Source organism: Carassius gibelio, chromosome B18 (assembly GCF_023724105.1).
Source record: "Carassius gibelio isolate Cgi1373 ecotype wild population from Czech Republic chromosome B18, carGib1.2-hapl.c, whole genome shotgun sequence".
NCBI classification, from domain to species: Eukaryota; Metazoa; Chordata; class Actinopteri; order Cypriniformes; family Cyprinidae; genus Carassius; species Carassius gibelio.
The window spans coordinates 2029602-2048121 of NC_068413.1; the positions used below are offsets into that span (position 1 = coordinate 2029602).

The following is an 18520-nucleotide window of genomic DNA, read 5'->3' on the forward strand; positions in this document are numbered from 1 at the left end:
GCCATGGCCATGCCGTTGACTGATTGAACTCTAGATTTTTGTACGTCACTGAACGGCAGCCAATCAGCGTAAAGTGCTTAAGCGTGTGCTGATTTGACGCTGGTCAGTGACGTATGTGGTGGGTGTGTCCCGTCGTCACACGAAGAGAAACACGAAACACAACACAAGCAAGATCGAATTGCTGGACGAGGCAAGCAAGATTATATGATAAAAATGAAAAACATGTTATAGTGCATGAATTATAAAGTTGTTTTTGTTACCAATATAATTTTTGCATTAATCGTTTATTAAAGCAGATAAAGCATGTTTTCTTGTATGCATGTACTAATGCTTCGAAGCTGGGTTAATAGTTTCTAAATTGTATTTTAGATATATATATTTTTTAAGTTGCATCACTTACAACAAAGTAATGGTGGCAAATAGCAATACCATAATACTTAAGTTTTAAAATACTCATGTATTTACATGGCACTCTACATGGATATTTAAAAATAGCATGGTTCTTAATAAATGCATGTGATTCGTCTCCCACTCTCTTACAGGAAAGCTGATCATGTCTTCTCCAGAAATTGCTTCTTTATCCTGGGGCCACATGAAGGTCAAAGGTTGCTCCACATCCTACAAAGACTGTAAAGTGTGGCCGGGTGGCAGCCGAGCATGGGACTGGCGTGAAACTGGCACAGATGTAAGATTAACACCCGATCACACTGTAAAGTCATCCTCAATTTATAATTAAAAACATAATTTGATATGTTTTCCTAAACATTGCAATGCATTTGAGACATTTACTCTTTACAGTACAGCAATGCCCAATATAATTTACATTATTTGATTTGTCAGTGCATAGTAGCAAGATGCATCTACTTATTAACTACTATTTTCTACATTTTAGAATAATAATAAAGCTTTTAAAACTATAAAATAACAAAAATAGAAGCATGGACACTACCTAGTAGTGACCAAAATGTGCAATATATTATCTTGTTTTTGGAAAAGTCTGTTTTGAATGTTATTTATTAGAGTTCTGTCTAAAGTGCATCTGTGCTCCTGCCAGCATTATCCAGGCGTCCAGCCGGCCGACCTGGAAGAGGTCCTGAGGAAAGGAGTGCAGACGCTGGTCATAGGAAGAGGGATGAGTGAAGCTCTACAGGTAACCATGTGAATTTGCTGATAAGCACTGTACAACATCTGAATATTGCAATCCTTAAAGGAACAGTTCACCCAAACATGAAAAATCGCTGAACATTTACTCACCCTCAGTTCATCCAAGATGTAGATGAGTTTGTTTTTCTTCATCAGATATGGAGAACTATAGCATTGCATCAATTGCTTACCAGTAGATCCTCTGCAGTGAATGGGTGCCGTCAGAATGAGATTACAAACAGCTGATAAAAACATCACAATAATCCACATTACTCCAGTCCATCAGTTAACATCTGGAGAAGACAAAGCTGTCCATAATCTCTCCAGTGAAAAAGTCCTCCCTTGTTGTCCTCTAAAAGATTCAGACAAGATGAGTTTTTCACTGGAGGAAGCTATATATTATGGATTATGGATTTATATTTCAGCCAGAAGCAACAGTTAAAGGTTAAAACATCTTAATTATACATTTCTTTCTTATATACACATAGCTATTGACTTCATAATATGTTAACTGATGGACTGGAGTACTGTGGATTATTGTGATGTTTTAATTAGTTATTTGGACTCTCATTCTGACGGCACCCATTCACTGCAGAGCATCCATTGATGAGACACTTATGCAATGCTACATTTTTCCAAATCTGTTCTGATAAAGAAGCATTCTGATGCTCCGGTGAGAAAATTCTCAGCAGATTCAGCAAATATTACTTTAAATAAGCGAATCTGCATTTTTTTTTTTATGTTTCAGGTGCCTCCATCCACCCAAGATTATGTGAAGCAGCAGGGTGTTGATATCAGGGTGTTCCAGACCGAGCAGGCCGTTAAAGAATATAATGCTCTGGTGGGACAGGGAGCTAAAGTCGGTGGGGTCTTCCACTCCACCTGCTGATCACATCATTAACATACCCAGCTAATTCAGTTAATTGATTGTTTAAAGTGCCTTACATCACAACTGAACATTGTTTTCTTAGTATATGCTTCTTAACTTGCACTGTAAACTACTGGAGCATTGTTTTTCCATTGGTAAAAATGTTATTTGCTTTATAATCATTAAATGATTATTCTCTGAATGTAGGCTGTGAAGATATACACCATTTTCACACACACAAGTGATACAAATGAACAAAGCATTTATTTCAGATAAAAGGTAAATTTGAAAACACTTGATTTTGTGTTGGCTGTTAATTTGACGTATATACTGCCTGGCTTCCTCGGGTCAGCGGCGAGCGGGTTTGGGCATGATGAAGACTTTGACGGGTTTGCTGAGGTGGATTGTGCCCTCGATGCAGCTCTCGCTGGAGGGCAGGCCGTCCATACTCTCGTTCCACGCAGGTTTAGAGACAGACTGTTTACTGCTGCTGGAGCTGTAGGCCAGGAGCAAGCGCACCTCAATCTGACAGGCCTCTGAATGTAAAAACAACAGTTATTTTAGTATCACTCACATACTATTATAGTTTTCAATAATAGTTTATATTTTTTGATTTTCTGTTTAAATTCAGCATTTTTGTCTCGGTTTTTCATTTTTATTTAGTTTGATATTTTAGTACATAAGTTAAACTAAGTACAAATGAAAAATTTAGCATTGGAAACTAGCTGAAACAAAATAAGTTAAACTTTTTTTTTTTTTTTTTTACATTTTATTTTATTTTATTTCTTGAGAGTTTATTTACTTTCAAGTAACCAAATGTTTAAACATAATAATAAAAAAAAATAAGAACACAAAAACGTGTTGCACTTTAGATTGCATTCTACTTCATGCTGTGAGTGTTCTCTTATTGAAATAACTGGAATGCTTTCAGATGATACTACTATTATAGAAATGTACATGTTAAAAGTACCATGGTTTTACATAGTATATAAAAATCTCTTAGTGACGTCTTCCTGCAATTTGTTAGTCAGCATAATCCTAAATTGATAATTTTCCATGCAACTGAAAATAATAATATTATATTCTTTTGAAGAACAAGCATCATCAGACTCTCACAGACTAATGCCACACTTCCACAATTATTAACATCATTAAAAGTTCTTTATATTTTCATTGTTTTAAATAACATACATTTATAATACTATACTTTGTGTTTTCTTACATTGGCATTAAATTACAGAAAGTGTTTCTATAACAAAAGCTGCTTTCTCTTTTCTGATCCTTTCCCTTTTTTTTGTAAGGTCATGGAATGCAATCGTGGATTTTTTCTTTCACTATTGCAGCAAGTGGAAAGGCAAAAATTATATTTGCTGTAGTTTCTGTTGTCCACTATATTTCACAACTATGATGACATGTGTTTCTGAAAACCCTGGAAATGTGATAAGGTCCATAAGAACAGGAACATGTATTAAGAAAAAACATTGATTTTGACTTTCTCCAAGGCAGAAATGTATTAAGCCTCAGTATTCTGCTGCTCACACAGACACTCACAGATACAAAATAACTCATGTGTTGTTGGACTGGATGCAGGTCTATTTATATCTGTGGAACTGTGAAGAGTTCATGCTGTTTGCTGCCAGCAGAGACGGATTTGTCATGGTGTTTGCAGCATTATTTTATTCCAGGACAAAATACAAAGAATAGCTACTGCACAATAATCCTCAACCAAAAATATACAACTGATGTCTTGATGTGCAAGTGTTTATTAAGGCACATTTCAGAAAGAAGACATACCTGTCCATGCAGAATGAGAGAGATAAACCTGCGTGATCAGTCGAACACGTCCAGGTCCTGGGGTCCTGAAATCTCCAGGTTTGGGGTGGATTATGTGAGACTGTCCATCTGGATACAGCACCTGAAGAAAAAATGAATAATGTGCATGAATTGTACAAAGATTTTATTAAATCATTTTATGCACAAAACACTATTTTCAATGAAGGTTTACTAACATTTATGCAACTGGCAGATGCTTTTATCCAAAGTGAATTCATTCAGGTAAAGGTTTATCACTTCATGCATTCAAAGGGAATCAAAGCTATGAGCTTAGCATGCATAGGTTGGGATTGAAATGCATCAGTCAGGAACTGACTGGATGGGGAAACATGTCTACAATCGATTGGAAATTTCTTTCTTATTTTTTTTTTTCATCTAACTGAAAAGAAATGAGGTTAAAGCCTCTGACCTGCACTTTGACTGTCGTCTGTGGATCTTGTACATGTTCAAGAGTAGCATCGATGTCTAACGCCACCACCAGACCAGAGGTGAATTTCAAAGGGTTGTCCGATTCTCCAGTCGGCTCAATAATTGTCGCTGACGCTCTGTGGATCTGACAAAGCAAAATAAACAGAAAAACAATGATTCCAACAAGCATTTGGAAACAAAACGATCAAGAACTTCCTGAAGCAGATCCACAAACCTGCTCGGGTAGTTTGAGATGGATGAATCTGCTTTGCCGCAGTGTGGTCTGAAGGATTTTAACCAGATCTAGAGGCTTGCAGGCCGTCAGCCTGGGCATCAACTCCAGGAGTTTCTCCACAAAACTGTCCTGAAAATGGGGCAACTCTGTCATGAAGAGTCTGAGAATGGAAACACAGGAACATTCAATGATTGTTCATACATAACAGTATTTAAGATTGAGATCTTAATCATCTTCGATTGATTTTACCTCTGAAATGACTCCACATCCTGCAGGAACTTCTCACAGACACCAAGTACACGGTCAACCCTGTTGTTTGGAGGAAGCAAGATGATCAGTTTCAAGACTTTTCTTGCATCACAAAGGTTTATTAGTCAGTGCTGACCCTTGTTTGGATCGGGCCGTCAGGATGAGCTGTAATGCTTTGGCCTGCAGCCGGACGTTGTGAATCGTGGCGATCTGCTGCGTCTCCAGACCGCTGTACAAGAACTCCAGCTTATAGGTCTCATCCAGGATCTGTCACACATTACAAAGGAGTTTAGGGGAAAGTCTGGTGGCTCAGGTTCAAATTAATGTCGGTAGGAGATACCTGTCGAGCGGCTGTTGAAACTTTGGCGTTCTGTTTAAGACAAAGCGGCACAGCCATGGTCCATAACTTCTCCTGAAGTGCCTTGGTTTAAAAGAAAAAAAAAGTTATGGATAATATGCCTTATTTTAATTAATACAGAGTTTACAAGAGTTTTATTAAGTCTCTTTTGCTCATCTAGGCTGCATTTATTTGATCAAAAATACAGAAAAAGCTGTAATATTGAGAGATGATATTACAATTTAAAATTAGCGCTTTCTATTTTAATGCATTTTAAAATTTAATTTATTCTTCAGATGCAAAGTTTAATTTCCAGCATCATTCCTCCAGTCTTCAGTGTCACATGATCTTCAGAAATCATTCTAATAATCTGATTTGCTGCTCAAGAAACATTTCTTAGTATTATCAATGAAGAAAACAGTTGCGCTGCTTCATATTTTTTCATGCATTTATTTTTTTCAGAATTATTTTGGTAAATATAAAACGTTCAAAAGAAAAACATTTATTTGTACTATCATAAATTATTTTACGGTAACTTCTAATCAACTGCATCCTTGTTGAATAAATACGTCCAACTTTTTGTATGGTAGTGTATGTAATTATATTCAGTAACAACAATAATGACTAGGGTTTTACAGCTTTCTTTAGAAATCAGGAGTGGTGTTATTGAAGTACTAGCAGTGTATTATATCTGTATTCACTTTGGTAAGCAGCAGCTGGCAGTGCAGGTATGTGGCACAGAAATCTGCAGATCCGGCCAACTCCGTCTGCAGCTCCCCCAACCGCTGCAGATCTCTGTATGAGACACAAATCAAACAAACACTTCATTAAAAGACCTTAAATTAATAAAGTGGTAGTGCATTAAAGGTCTGTACCTGATGGTAAACTCCAGCAGATCCTGAGCACCGGGTGTTTCCAGGTTCTGAAGGGCGCTGACCCGAATGAGACTGTCCTGAAGGAAGTTCTGTGCCGACTCCAGGCTCCCGGATCCCACGCCGGACACCTCCAGACCTGAACCAGCCGTCTGCTTTCTGCCCGGCAACTGAGACGAACACCGAAGATAGGGAACATAATTAAACTGAATGTAGAGAGATGATAGCATACATCACCGTTCAAAACGAGGGTCAGTATGACATTTTATGTCAAATGACATTTTTTATTTCTCAGGATTGCTTTAACTTGATCAATGTCTTTATTTTCACTTTTGATCAATTTCATGCAATTTGAAAGCATGAGCTTTTTCCAAAAACTAAACTTGTGAACGGCAATTTATATTATACTCAAAAAACCAAGTGAAAAGCTGGATATGAGGTGTTTATCAGGCAGGTTTCTCACTCGGAGGTGTGGGACCAGGTGGGACAAGCTGTCACGCAGGTAGGCGTAATGCCGAAACGTGTGATCCGAGAACAGTGCTGGCATGGTGGGACAGGATTTGGCTGCGTTGAAGACCAGAACTAAAACAGCGATGTCTGAACGAACCCAGGTCAGGAAAACAACCATCTGAACAGACACGTGAATATCTACAGCTCAACAGACGGGAAACAGAAATGATTCAGCAGCAAATAAACACTGTTTAGAAATGCATTTTCAGCCTGAATATTAAGATCAGTGTCATTCCTGCCATTCAGTATTCAAAGCAAATTGCTTTTTTTTTTTTATTCAGTCGCTGTTCACTAAAGTCTAAAACTTAAATGTGTCCCAGGAGCACAAAACCAGTCATCAGGGTCAATGTTTAGACATTTAGATTAATACTTCATCTGAAACATAATAGAATAATCTTTCCATTGATGTATGGTTTGTTAGGATCAGACAATATTTGGCTGAGATACAACTATTTAGAAATCTGGAAACTGAGGGTGCAAAAAAATCGCTTTGAAGTTGTCCAAATCAAGTCCTTAGCAATGATTATTACTAATAAAAAATTAAGTTTTTATATATTTACGATAGGAAATTTACAAAATATCTTCATGGAACATGATCATGATCTGATTGATACCCTAATGATTTTTGGCATAAAATAACCCATGTAAAAAGTCACATGCATTAACATGTTATCATGTCAGGTGTGCAGGATACAGGCAGGGTCGTCCATGTCTGGTTCTGGGGTGTCGAAATACGGATGTGTGCTCAGCAGCTCAGGGACAATTGGCAGCACCAGAGTTGGGTGTCGAGCACCGAGGAACTTCAAACATCTGGAATGCAAGAGGAAAAAAATAAATAATACTGAGAATGGTGATGGTTTACGGACAGGAGCGGTCACTAGAACTCACTTCCAGACTGAGTTGCGATCGGTCGGGTACTTGGTGAGGTTCTTCAGGAGTTCCACGAGCGCCAGCTGGATGCAGTCTTTAGTGGACACATTAGTGTAGCAGAGCAGCTCATGCAGGGCTTCGCGAATGTCCCGCGATGAGTCCTGCAATGAACCGCCAATTAATAGATCTGATATTATGGCTGAATAATTTGGGAAAATGTCTAATTGCAATTTTTCTGAAAACATTCTGATTTAAAAAAATGAATGTGCTAGGTTTGCCTTGCTTGTTTGTAGCAAAAAAATAAAAAACTTTTGATTATATTTAAATATGACTATATAATAATTATTTGGATTATTGTTATTATCACTATATAAAAAAATTACCAAGAAATAAAATATTACTACTGTGATTTCATTGTAAAACAACAACAACAAAAAAACATTTGATTATATTTAAATATGACTGTATAATAATAATAATAATAATTTGGATTATTACTATATATAAAAAAAAAATAACAATAAAATATTACTACTGTGATTTCATTGTAAAACATCAACAACAACAAAACTTTGATCATATTCAAATATGACTATATAATAATAATAATAATAATTACGATTATTACTATATAAAAACATTACCAAAAAGTAAAATAATCACTACTACGATTTCACTGTAAAAAAAAAAAAACTATATAAAAAAAAGAATATATTATTCTAATAACAACAACGAGGACGATTATAAATAACAACAATTATAAATATTGTTGTTGTTGATGCTGTTACTGTAAGGATTATTGTTATTGTTATAATTTAGAAAATAAAGAGATATTACCATTGTGATATTTCATTGTAAAATAAAAAAATATATATTATATTATTATGTCACTGTAGAATATAACAGTGAAATGACTACAGGCTACTAATATTTATACGTTTATAATATTAGCTTAATTTATATATTTTTAAATGCAAAAAACTGGAGAGAGAAAAAAGGTTCAGTGCTACACTTCACCCTCAAAAGAGACAGTGAATATATATTTAATTCAAAGAATTAAATTCCAATTTTGGTGATTTGATAAACACATACTGCGATTTTGTTGCATTTTGATTAACTGTACACCAGTCGTGGTTCACCTCCAGTACTGCGAGGACCGTGTCCAGCTGGTCTTCTCTGAGCGTGATGTGAGTCGAGATCTGCCGCAACACGTGGATGGACTGCAGCCGCACCTCCTCGATTTCATCATTAAACATGTCCACCAGGAAGTCAAGACACTTCTCAGCAAAGCTGGGTGAGGATTGGGCGAGGGAACAGAGCGCCTCTACCGCAGAGATACGCACCTCTGTGGAAAGTGATACCAAATGAATAACAAAGTGCTGAAATATCCTCAAAGATAAATAATAGCAGTGTTTTGAAGTACATACCGTACATCTCATCTTCCAAGCCGTGAACAAAAGCCCCACAGGCTCCTGAGTCGATGAGATTTACACCCGAGGTGTCGACTTTCTCTTTAGGAGCGTCGTCGGCCCATCGGCGTCCAGATGAGAACTCTCCAGAAGCGTACAGTTCTTTTGCTCGTTCGTGAGCAGTACGTTTCCTCTGAGATAGAATGGGAGTAACGTTTGTGCATTTGCATTTCTTGCATGTTATTCATCATTTGTTTCGTGTGTAAATACCCTGAGATCTGACATCAGCTTCTTGTCTAAAGTCTGCTCCAGAAAATGAGGGCTGACTTGATGCATTGATCCCTGAGAGAGCGAAACAGACGGATGGCAAAGTGAGTGGTGAGTCAATCTGAAATGAATCGTGTGGTCATGCTACAAACCGACCCGACACTCACCAGCAGTTTTGCAGCTTGCACTCGGACGACCCATGAGCCATCACTGACCATGTGACAGATCTTCCCAAAGGAGTCGTCCACCAGTCGGATCTCCTCATTGGAGGAGGGGATGGGAACAATACTGTTCATGCATTAAGACAAATCAATGTTCAATCCGTGTCAAGAGACTTCATTTCTGAGTTTCTTGATTTGAAATAACCATTTCAAACAGTGTATGCTTGGAAAGCAAGAAAGCGGTAAGTACACAATGGCTGCCGTCAGCATTACTTACTCTTGAAGGATGGGCACATATAACAAAACACAAAGTAAGGCTTTGAGAGTCTCTACCTCTCAGGATAAAGCTGGCTCAGAACCCAAACCATCTGCACCGCTGCTGAACGAACCTGCTCGTAATCATCGCTCAAGAGCTTACAGGCCTGTCCAGGGGAACACACATTCATATGCAAGTTATTTCTTTTGTAATCTCATGCTCAGTGGAATGAAAAATGTAAATATATATATTACCATTCAAGAAGTTTGGTAAGATTTTGTTTAAAGAAATTGACCCACACAAGAAAAGGATGCATTCAATTGTTTAAAAGTGACAGTAAAGTCATTTATGTTACATTTCTGCTCTTTTGAACTTTTTACTCATCAAATAATCCAAAAAAAAAATGGTTTCCACAAAAAAAAATGAAGCTTTTCAACATTGATAATAATCAGAAATGTTTCTTGAGCAGTAAATCATCATATTAGAAATATTTCTGAAGATCATGTGACACTGAAGACTGAAGGAATGATGCTGAAAATACAGCTTTGCATCACAAAAATATATTATATATAAAAATATATTCACATGAAAACTGTTATTAACAATAATCATTTCTAATATGTCTATTCTGTACTTTTCAACAAATAAATGCAGCCTTGGTGAGCAGCTTTGAAAAACAAAACTAAATCTTTTGAGCTTTTGAACGGTAGTGTAAGATTATTTATTATAGTTGATATTGACCTGGTTATAAATAGTCTGTTGAATTTTCATCCCTCTTTCATGTAGCTGCAGCTGATGGGAGAAAGAAAAACACGCTGAAGTCATTTGAAGAAATACAAGTAAACAAAAAAAAACATTAAATTAATTTTTTAACATGTGGTTATTTAGGGCCCTATGAAATCTGTTTTATTTTTTTCAAAATTCATTTTTTTCCGTTAACATTTTTCTGGACACATTTTTTTCTTTTTTAATTTATTAAACTCCTTTTTAATGGTTACACTTAATTGTATTAATCAAAAAGCATGTCTAATTAATTAAAATCATAACACTTATACATTTTCACAACAATTTATTAAAAGTTTAACAAAAAATACACGTTTAGGGCCCTTTGAAATGTTTTATTTATCTTCACCATATGTTTTATTGTTACCTAATTATGTGTTTTAGCATGTTTAATTATTTAAATGCATAAAAACAACTTAATTTATTCTTTTTTTCCCTTAAAATAGTCCTATGAAATTTTCCCCCCTCAGAAATTCTGTATTTGTATTTACATTTTTCATAAAACAGCCATTTAATTTTTCTTTTAATTATTGAAAATTAAGCAAACTTTATTTTTTGTTAAACAAAGGGGATTTACTATTAAAATTAAAACATGGAAGAAATGTTGTGTGATTATTCATAAAAAAATGTACATTGTAAGCCATGTACATTCTGCTGAACAATAGTATAATACATTTCTAAAAAATACCTGTCTTTATATTAAACAAGACTTTTATTTTGACGGGTTACCGTGAATACCTTTACAGTTCTGTGTATGTGATATGACGCTAGTTTTACTGAAATCAAACAGTCAAATGCTCATGAAGTGACTGTCAGAGCAGTTCTATGTGTTCACGTCCTTATTTAGAGAGAGACAAATGCTGAAATCCCTGTGAGCGTCACGTGCGCTTCTGTGTGTGTAATAAACAAAGCCGCGCTTCTGCGCCATTCATTAACACAGACACGCAGAACATGCAGGATTCATATTTAAATAGACTTTTCCAGCTTAATATTTACAGATATTAGTCCATATCGTGATTTAATGTAAGTGCAATGACCTACTTTTGATTAATTCATTCAAAATTGGACAAATTCCGTGACATTCCACATTAAACTGTAAATTCCGTTTTTTATGACTGGATTCCGCGATTCCGTCTGCGTTTTCTGCATCGCAGAAATCACAGGGCCCTAGTTATTCCACAGAGCTCATGTACCATGGCTTTAATGGCGGCGGTGCGGACGCGAGGGTCCTGATCCTGGAAGAAGTCACTGATCACACTCTGTACGTCTCGTACTGGAGACGTCTGTGCTCCAGGTCCTGTATCAGTCTCTTTACTGAGAGGTTTATCAACCGTCCCCAGACACCCCAGCAGCTGCAGACACTTATTCCTCACTCCGAAATAAGTGCTTGAGAGATGCTGAGAAGAAAATATGACATGAAAGTTAAATATTTAACAATTGTAATAATATTTCTGATTCAGAATGATAAAGAACTGCTTAAATCAGTATCAACCATTGTTACAGGAATGGAAGATATCTTCTTATTTAGTACAATCACCTTGCAGGCCACATCTATAAGTCTCTGAATGACAGCGATCTTGTCTGGGAGTTGACTGCCGATGATCAACAGAGTGTCTAGAAGCTGCGCCAGAACCTGATTGGACTCTAACACAGGCAAAAATCTGATTTCCACACACAATTAAAACAAAGTCATATGCACTGATTTAATTATTCAGTTCTTGACAGTAGTACGTTTTTTTTTCTGCTGACCTAATTGATCAGTAGTTCGGATTTCCACTAAATTAGTAATGCATTTTATTTTTTCTTTATGTTTTATTAGTGAGCTGTTCATATTTTTGACAATCTATATAAAAAACACTTTTGTGAACTATCTGGGGACGTTATTATTGTTAAGTTATGACTCTAAATAAAACAATTGCATTTCATATTAAGAGTCACATAACTTTCTAGTAGAACATTATCACTTTAAATCAAAGACTTACTTTCAGTGTTGAGAGTGTTGATAGCATCATCTACTACACAGTCTGGAGAAAAGCCCTGGGTTTTTGATAATAAACCCAACAATGAAGCGATCTTCAGCCTGACAGAGTTATCCGACTCCTGTAGACCACATTACCACAAACACATAGGGCACATTTAATAGAAGTAATAGATAATATACACATTTAACAGAATTTGCAAGTGGAGGGGGAGAGCAAGGTCGAAAGTAATGTGGGACGAAAGTAACAAAGCGATTTTATCAGAGCCTCTTAATTCCATCATCGTTTCCCGCAGTAAGGTCCATAAAGCTGTTTTCGAGTACAAAAAGTAAATTATTGAAGCGGTAATTTTTTCACATTAGTTTTTCTTGTTTCACACGTCACAGTAATGATCAATCTACGGGTTATTTAGCGCTTTAACACATCCCAAAGTTTGCATTTTCAGAGTTTTTCAGTATAAAAGAAAATCGGGTTTAAATGTCAGGAGTTTCACAATTGTAACAATTGTTTGTTTTGTCCTGCTTCAGTGACAAGAAGTGTTTCTTTTGTTATTTTTGTATATTTAATTAAAAAAAATTATGTCATATTTTACTAAAAAAATATGTCAAGAGTGAGGGTCAGAAAGACAGACAGAGGTCTGGTTTTATCCAGATGTTTATGAGAGGGCGCTTCTGGCATTTACCTTAGTTATATTTAGGTTTTAGCCATACCTTATCTTTTACACCTCCACCTATGAATTTGCAGTGTTTCCAGATTTTTTAAAGCACATTTTTTATTTTTGCATAAAAACAACTGGATGGAAACATGAATAGGCCTACTGTTACATTATGTTTAGAATTTATATTATGCTAATGTAATAAAATGTGTATATTGTTCATTCGGTTGAATTTTTTCTTTTATTTATAAAAATACAATGAAGTTGCAAATAACAAATATTTTAAACAATTCAAGTTTGCACAGTTGGATTTTGAGACATTTGATTAAACTTAAATTTAAAATGAAAATATGAAAATGTAATTGAATATGTTTGTAGTTACATATCAACAAGGTCATAGTCAGGTATACTTAACATAAACAGAAGAAAAAAAAATTGCTTATATTGTTGTGTTACTTTCTTCCCAACCGATGGGGTCGAAAGTAACTATGTGCAATTTATGTTCAAAGTAAAAGTCTTTCTAAATTTCTACAGAATACCACCTGGTATTGATAGACCACACTTCAGAGTATATCAATATATGTCTGCCTCCAACATTATCCTTTAAAATTAAGGTTTTTTTTTTCTGAAAAATTGTACTTTCGCCCCTCCTCTCCCCTAACAGGAGTATCAGCCATGAAGGTTATGTTGCAGTACCTTGTAATAATGCTCAAGCAGTATGCGCACGACCCCCTCCACGCTCTCAGCCTCCACAGGTTTGCGTGCGAAGTTCAGCAGGTGCTGCAGAGCGTCTGTGGGGCTGCTGGCTTTACACAGGTCTATGTGAAGAGCCGCTGATTTACTGGGTTTGGTCAGTCGAAGCTTTTTCGCTGGAACCTCCTCAAGAGTCACCTGCTGCAAAAATAACAAAACAAAAACATGATCAACAGGCCCTGATATGAACATTGAGAAAAGACTGACATCTCCGATTATTTTAATTCTGATATTTTCTGACACGTTTTAGACACAACCACGAAATACATAAAATACTGACTCGCGTTATACATTTTTTACATTATTATACAATATGAGAGTTTGCTTATCAAACGTTATCAAGTGTTGGCAATGAGATGCTATTGTTGCAGGCTCCAAAGATAAAAGAAATGGAAAACAAAGAATCGAAAATATTACGAACGTTAGTAAACAAACAATAAAATAAAAGCACAAACAAGTGCATTTGAAAAATGTATAAACTGTTTTTCTAGGTTTCTCTGACTAAAAAGACTTTTAACACAGCAAATAACATACACAAATAAATTAATAAATGGTTGTTTGTCATTAGAAAAACACTTAATAACGGTTACAGTAATAATCACGCTAATGCTAAATGCTACATCTGCTTTACCTGTATTCTAAAATTATCAGTATAATATCATAATTATATCCTGTGACCAGCACAATGATGTTACATTGTATAATCAGTATATGTCGTGTTTTATGTGTTCACCTGAGAAACTTTAGAGAATTCCTCATAAACTCGTTTCTTCAGATGAGCTGCCATAGCTTTAGCCGTAGCCGCGGCTGCGCTTCTGCTCTTCTTCGCGCATGCGCTATTCAGCGGCGTCAGAAGTTTGCAGCGGAACAGCGACACCTCGTGGACGGAAGTCTTCAGAAATCACACAGTCAACGAGATGACAATAGTACAGATAAAATATTCTTGTTTTATTTATTCTTTTACTAAACTTGACCTTTCGCTCGTTTCAGTGACTCAAGATGATTAAAGATTTCAATGTATTTTTAAAGAATTATAGCATATACCATTAAATATAAGCGGCTTTAATAATAATGTGACAGAGAATAATGCACTAGAAGCAACACATAAAGCAATCAGTAAATATCAGACAATAACATAATCAATTAAAATTATTTTTCACATTCAAAAATTTTTTGACTTTTTTTTTGGTATCCTGGTTCTTTAAACATATATTAAGTGATAAGATACTACAACAGCAGTTCTGCTTGAAATGGCACATCACTCTCTATTAATATTATTTTGCACCATTAGTGATCTACATGAGCAAAGGCTTCATCAAGTGTCTTGGCCGCAAAAAAACAAACAAACAAAAAAAACATCATAAACACATGCTGTACAAAGTGAAAAAAACATTTACACACAGCACAAATTAGGGAGATTATAATAATTGTATATGAAGTGGACCGGTTTCCACATTCTTATATAATGCATTGGGAAAGCATGACAGCATGCATACCTTGAATACAATGCAAGTTGCTTTGGAACCAAATACATAAAAGATGCATGTACAAAGAAAAAAAAAAACATAAAATTGTACAATTCTCATGTGTTGTCAAACTAGCAAGCCAAAAACATCCCTTAAGACCTAAAGCTGATTTGAAGGGTTTATGGTTAAAAGCAAATTAACGGCTGTAGCATCTAAAACTATGCATTTGTGTAAATTATGTTAAGGGCATTTCTGTACACACAATATAGTCAAAATAATATTCTGATGCAATCCTAAGCATGCCACAAATGCTGCTGATAAAACCCATTCCAGAATATTCCTAATAAAGGCACATTCGTGCAGAAGCTATTTTAAGCCAAAGGCCAGGATCGTTCAACTAGAGTCAATATTAAACGAGGGTTTAACAGATACTGACAGATAACAACACTATTGCACATGACTGACAGCTGTCAATATTTGGGTCTTTTAAAGCAACAGAAGCTGTTGATAAACTGATTATATAGGCTAATATATAAAACATTCCTTTACTTTTTAAATCCTTATTTCCAGGTCGTGAGCTTGGGCCTGAAATTCTTCACCACCAAGTGAAAATGAGTTTATAGAAGAAGTCGTAGCTCTTAAAGAGAAACCCTTTGTCTATGCTGTGTGGTTGGATCTTTACTTTATATCCTTTGGATTCTATGTCCGTTTTGATGCAATCTAACAGGTCTTCCACTGATGCGGGAGCTTTCCACGGACCGAAGCTCACCACGGACTCTCTCGGGGTGCCGAGACTGTCGATAGCATTGTTGTATCTGGCTAAATCGTCTTCTGTCCTCACAACACACACAATTATGTGTGAGTAGCGTGAGGCGATGGCCTCGGCTCTGGCCACCCGTACAATCACCTCCAAGTTTTCTCGATAATTCGGCACACGGGCCAAAAACTGCTGTCTCCCGACTGTTTCTCCAAAGAACTGCGGCGTGTCCTCAATGGCTTTGACCAGAGGTTTGATGTCGTAGTAAAGTGCCTCCTTGTGCACATCCTGCAGGTGTTCAGTAGGAAGTTTCTCCGTTCTGAGGTACTCGAGGATGTACCTGAAATATGTCCCGTCACGGTCTATGAAGTGACGGCCTTCAGAGTCCATCCGTTTGGTCGATCCGTTAAACAGGTCTGCCAGGGTGGAGTTGGGGAATTTCCGGATGGTTCCCAGAGTGGTGCTGAAGACATGACCTCCGATGTTCAGATGCACTACTTGAGATTTCTGTGGAGAGAGAAAACATGTCTGTTTTAGCAGTTAATATGAATAGTTGATTGAAAGCCTGAGATGCTGAACACTCAATATGTCAATACTGATACCAACATGACAGAATACCCAAGATCTCCAAGGTGCAAAGACGTAAAGAACAATTAAAGACCAACATGAACTGACTTGAGTAACTATTGCTGAATCAGGCTAAGCAACAAAATAAGACATAATTCAATAAACCTCTTCATAATTAAGTTTGAAAAAGGGCGCAAAAAACAGCAAAATCAAATGTGCATATATATATATATATATATATATATATAGACACACACACACATTTGATTTTTATAAATAACATTTTTATATATTTATATAACATTTCAAAGAAAGAAACAAATATGTCATGATAGTGCATGGCATTACAGTATTACAAATAATAAGATAAAAAGGCCATGCATGTAGTTCTCTCCCTAAAAACTTTTTCTACGGCAACTTTGGAGTTAAAGAATTTAGCTAATGCAGAAGATTAACTGACACAACTTGCCATTAATATCACATGCCGCATTCTCAGTGTTTTTAAAACATTTGATTAATCTCGGTTTCAAAATCTTGTAATTGTTTAATCTTTTACCAGCTTCCTCCTTGAGCATACAACACTACTGGGAAGCGAGCAGTTTCTTGTGACTGGACAAGTTTCGTGTACTGAGTTAAAAACAGCTCGCGCGTATTTGCTTTACAGGCGGTGCAGAACAGCACGCGATAAAACAGACAGAACTACAATCTGACAAAAATGCAATTAATTTGACAATAATACATCTCAGGCGATTCAAAAGAATAGCTGAAACACAGAACAGCTGTTACATGAAATAGAACGTTCACGAAGAAAAGGCAACAATGTAACATTCCGTTTTGAAATGTAGTTGTTTCGTTCTGTTCATGTTTGATGTCTTACCGACTGCACAGGTGCTGAGGACTGTTTCCCAGGCGATTTATAGTCCGGTAAACTCATGATCTTCAGATGAAACTTCTGGTAGCAGCTCAGGCTGTGAATCAGGTGTGTGTGTGTGTGTAACTTTATAAGATCCACCCATGACACACACACAGGTAAGGCAGCAGGGCGCTGCTGCATTCTCATCTAGTTTCACGAATAAGAATTAACTATTTGTTAAAAACACAGAAATGGTTCTTAAAGCGTTTAACTCAACAGTCCACTGACAAATAGATGTTTAAACGTGTGTTTTGGACATGTTTCACTGTAGTACCACTGTATCATGTCTAGAACCATGATTCTCATCATAACACTTTTCACAAATAACTGATACAAGTGTAATAATGTTAAACGAAACAGAGTCCATCAAAGAGCAAAATAGCTAGTTTGCTACGTATCCAAAAACTGGAAACTTGACTTGAAATCGTGTTACATGTGAACGAAACCTTGAACAAAATCCTCCTCTTTTCAGCTAGACGCAGTGGTTCTCAACTAGGCCACATACAAATGAAATCAACTGATCAAAATTAGAATTTGTTTTTTACTAAAAATCAAGATTTATTATTGCAATTTAACTTAATTTTAAAAGTGTTATTGGTCCCACTTTTACATAAAAAAAATTACTAAATGTTCATATTGTATTGCTAAAAACTTTTGCTGCTATTGAGGTAGGATACAGGAGAGGTTATAGGAACAGGTTTGTTGGTAATGGTAGGTGTAAGGGATGGGTCAACAGTGTAATCATAGATGCAATCACATGCATCTTTTAAAATATAAGTACAATGTAAAAACATGTACTCAGTAAGTGTACTGTACCAAATTGTTAAGTAGTTAAGGCCACTTAATATAAAGTGGCCTTACTTCCAAACCTAGAAAGTCTATGCAATTTAAACTACTTACATTTTTCTACTTATACCAGGCTCTAAGATATTCCATAAGGTAGAATTTGTGATTGAATATATACAAATATATGTATATATGTGTGTGTACACATACATCTCCTTAATTTTTATCCAGAAAATACCATACAACTAAGTCATAAGGCCTTTGCATATTGTGCAATTGGGGGGCCATGGAGTCAAACATACATCACTGAATGCGACATTGTACATATAATATAGGCCTATAATAGACATTTTGGTTTTGTTTTTGAGTGAGATGAATGCATATTCATATTTCAGAACTACAGTAACATCTTATGATTTCTCCCAACATGGGGACAGGAGAGG

The 18520-nt window shown here is 36.0% G+C and overlaps 3 protein-coding genes across 4 annotated transcripts; 1 reads left to right on the top strand and 2 right to left on the bottom strand.

The window, feature by feature from the left end:
• Nucleotides 1-86: 86 nt before the first annotated feature.
• Nucleotides 87-2305, top strand: LOC127977301 (mth938 domain-containing protein). The gene is made up of 4 exons (XM_052582133.1): nt 87-190; nt 543-685; nt 1055-1150; nt 1892-2305. The coding sequence occupies exons 2-4, from the start codon at nt 554-556 to the stop codon at nt 2030-2032; spliced, it is 369 nt and encodes a 122-aa protein (XP_052438093.1). The 5' UTR covers nt 87-190; nt 543-553; the 3' UTR covers nt 2033-2305.
• ints4 (integrator complex subunit 4) lies at nt 2257-14490 on the bottom strand. 2 transcript variants are annotated; one of them, XM_052582130.1, is made up of 23 exons: nt 14322-14490; nt 13532-13729; nt 12184-12301; nt 11739-11845; nt 11395-11598; nt 10160-10210; nt 9496-9584; nt 9169-9289; nt 9005-9076; nt 8753-8927; nt 8465-8670; nt 7344-7486; nt 7150-7265; nt 6409-6542; nt 5949-6115; nt 5775-5868; nt 5077-5157; nt 4873-5003; nt 4737-4796; nt 4488-4647; nt 4254-4397; nt 3806-3926; nt 2257-2547 (listed from the first exon to the last, which is right to left on the bottom strand). In XM_052582130.1, exons 1-23 carry the CDS (start codon nt 14373-14375, stop codon nt 2360-2362), a joined length of 2934 nt encoding a protein of 977 aa, XP_052438090.1. In that variant the 5' UTR covers nt 14376-14490; the 3' UTR covers nt 2257-2359. The 2 variants fall into 2 exon arrangements, with proteins under 2 accessions (XP_052438090.1, XP_052438091.1); XM_052582131.1 differs by having other exon boundaries at nt 13532-13726; nt 14322-14462.
• Nucleotides 14491-15152: 662 nt separating this feature from the next.
• Nucleotides 15153-17356, bottom strand: kctd14 (potassium channel tetramerization domain containing 14). Its single transcript, XM_052582132.1, has 2 exons — nt 17256-17356; nt 15153-16318 (listed from the first exon to the last, which is right to left on the bottom strand). The coding sequence occupies exons 1-2, from the start codon at nt 17310-17312 to the stop codon at nt 15650-15652; spliced, it is 726 nt and encodes a 241-aa protein (XP_052438092.1). The 5' UTR covers nt 17313-17356; the 3' UTR covers nt 15153-15649.
• Between the last annotated feature and the right edge of the window lie 1164 nt (nt 17357-18520).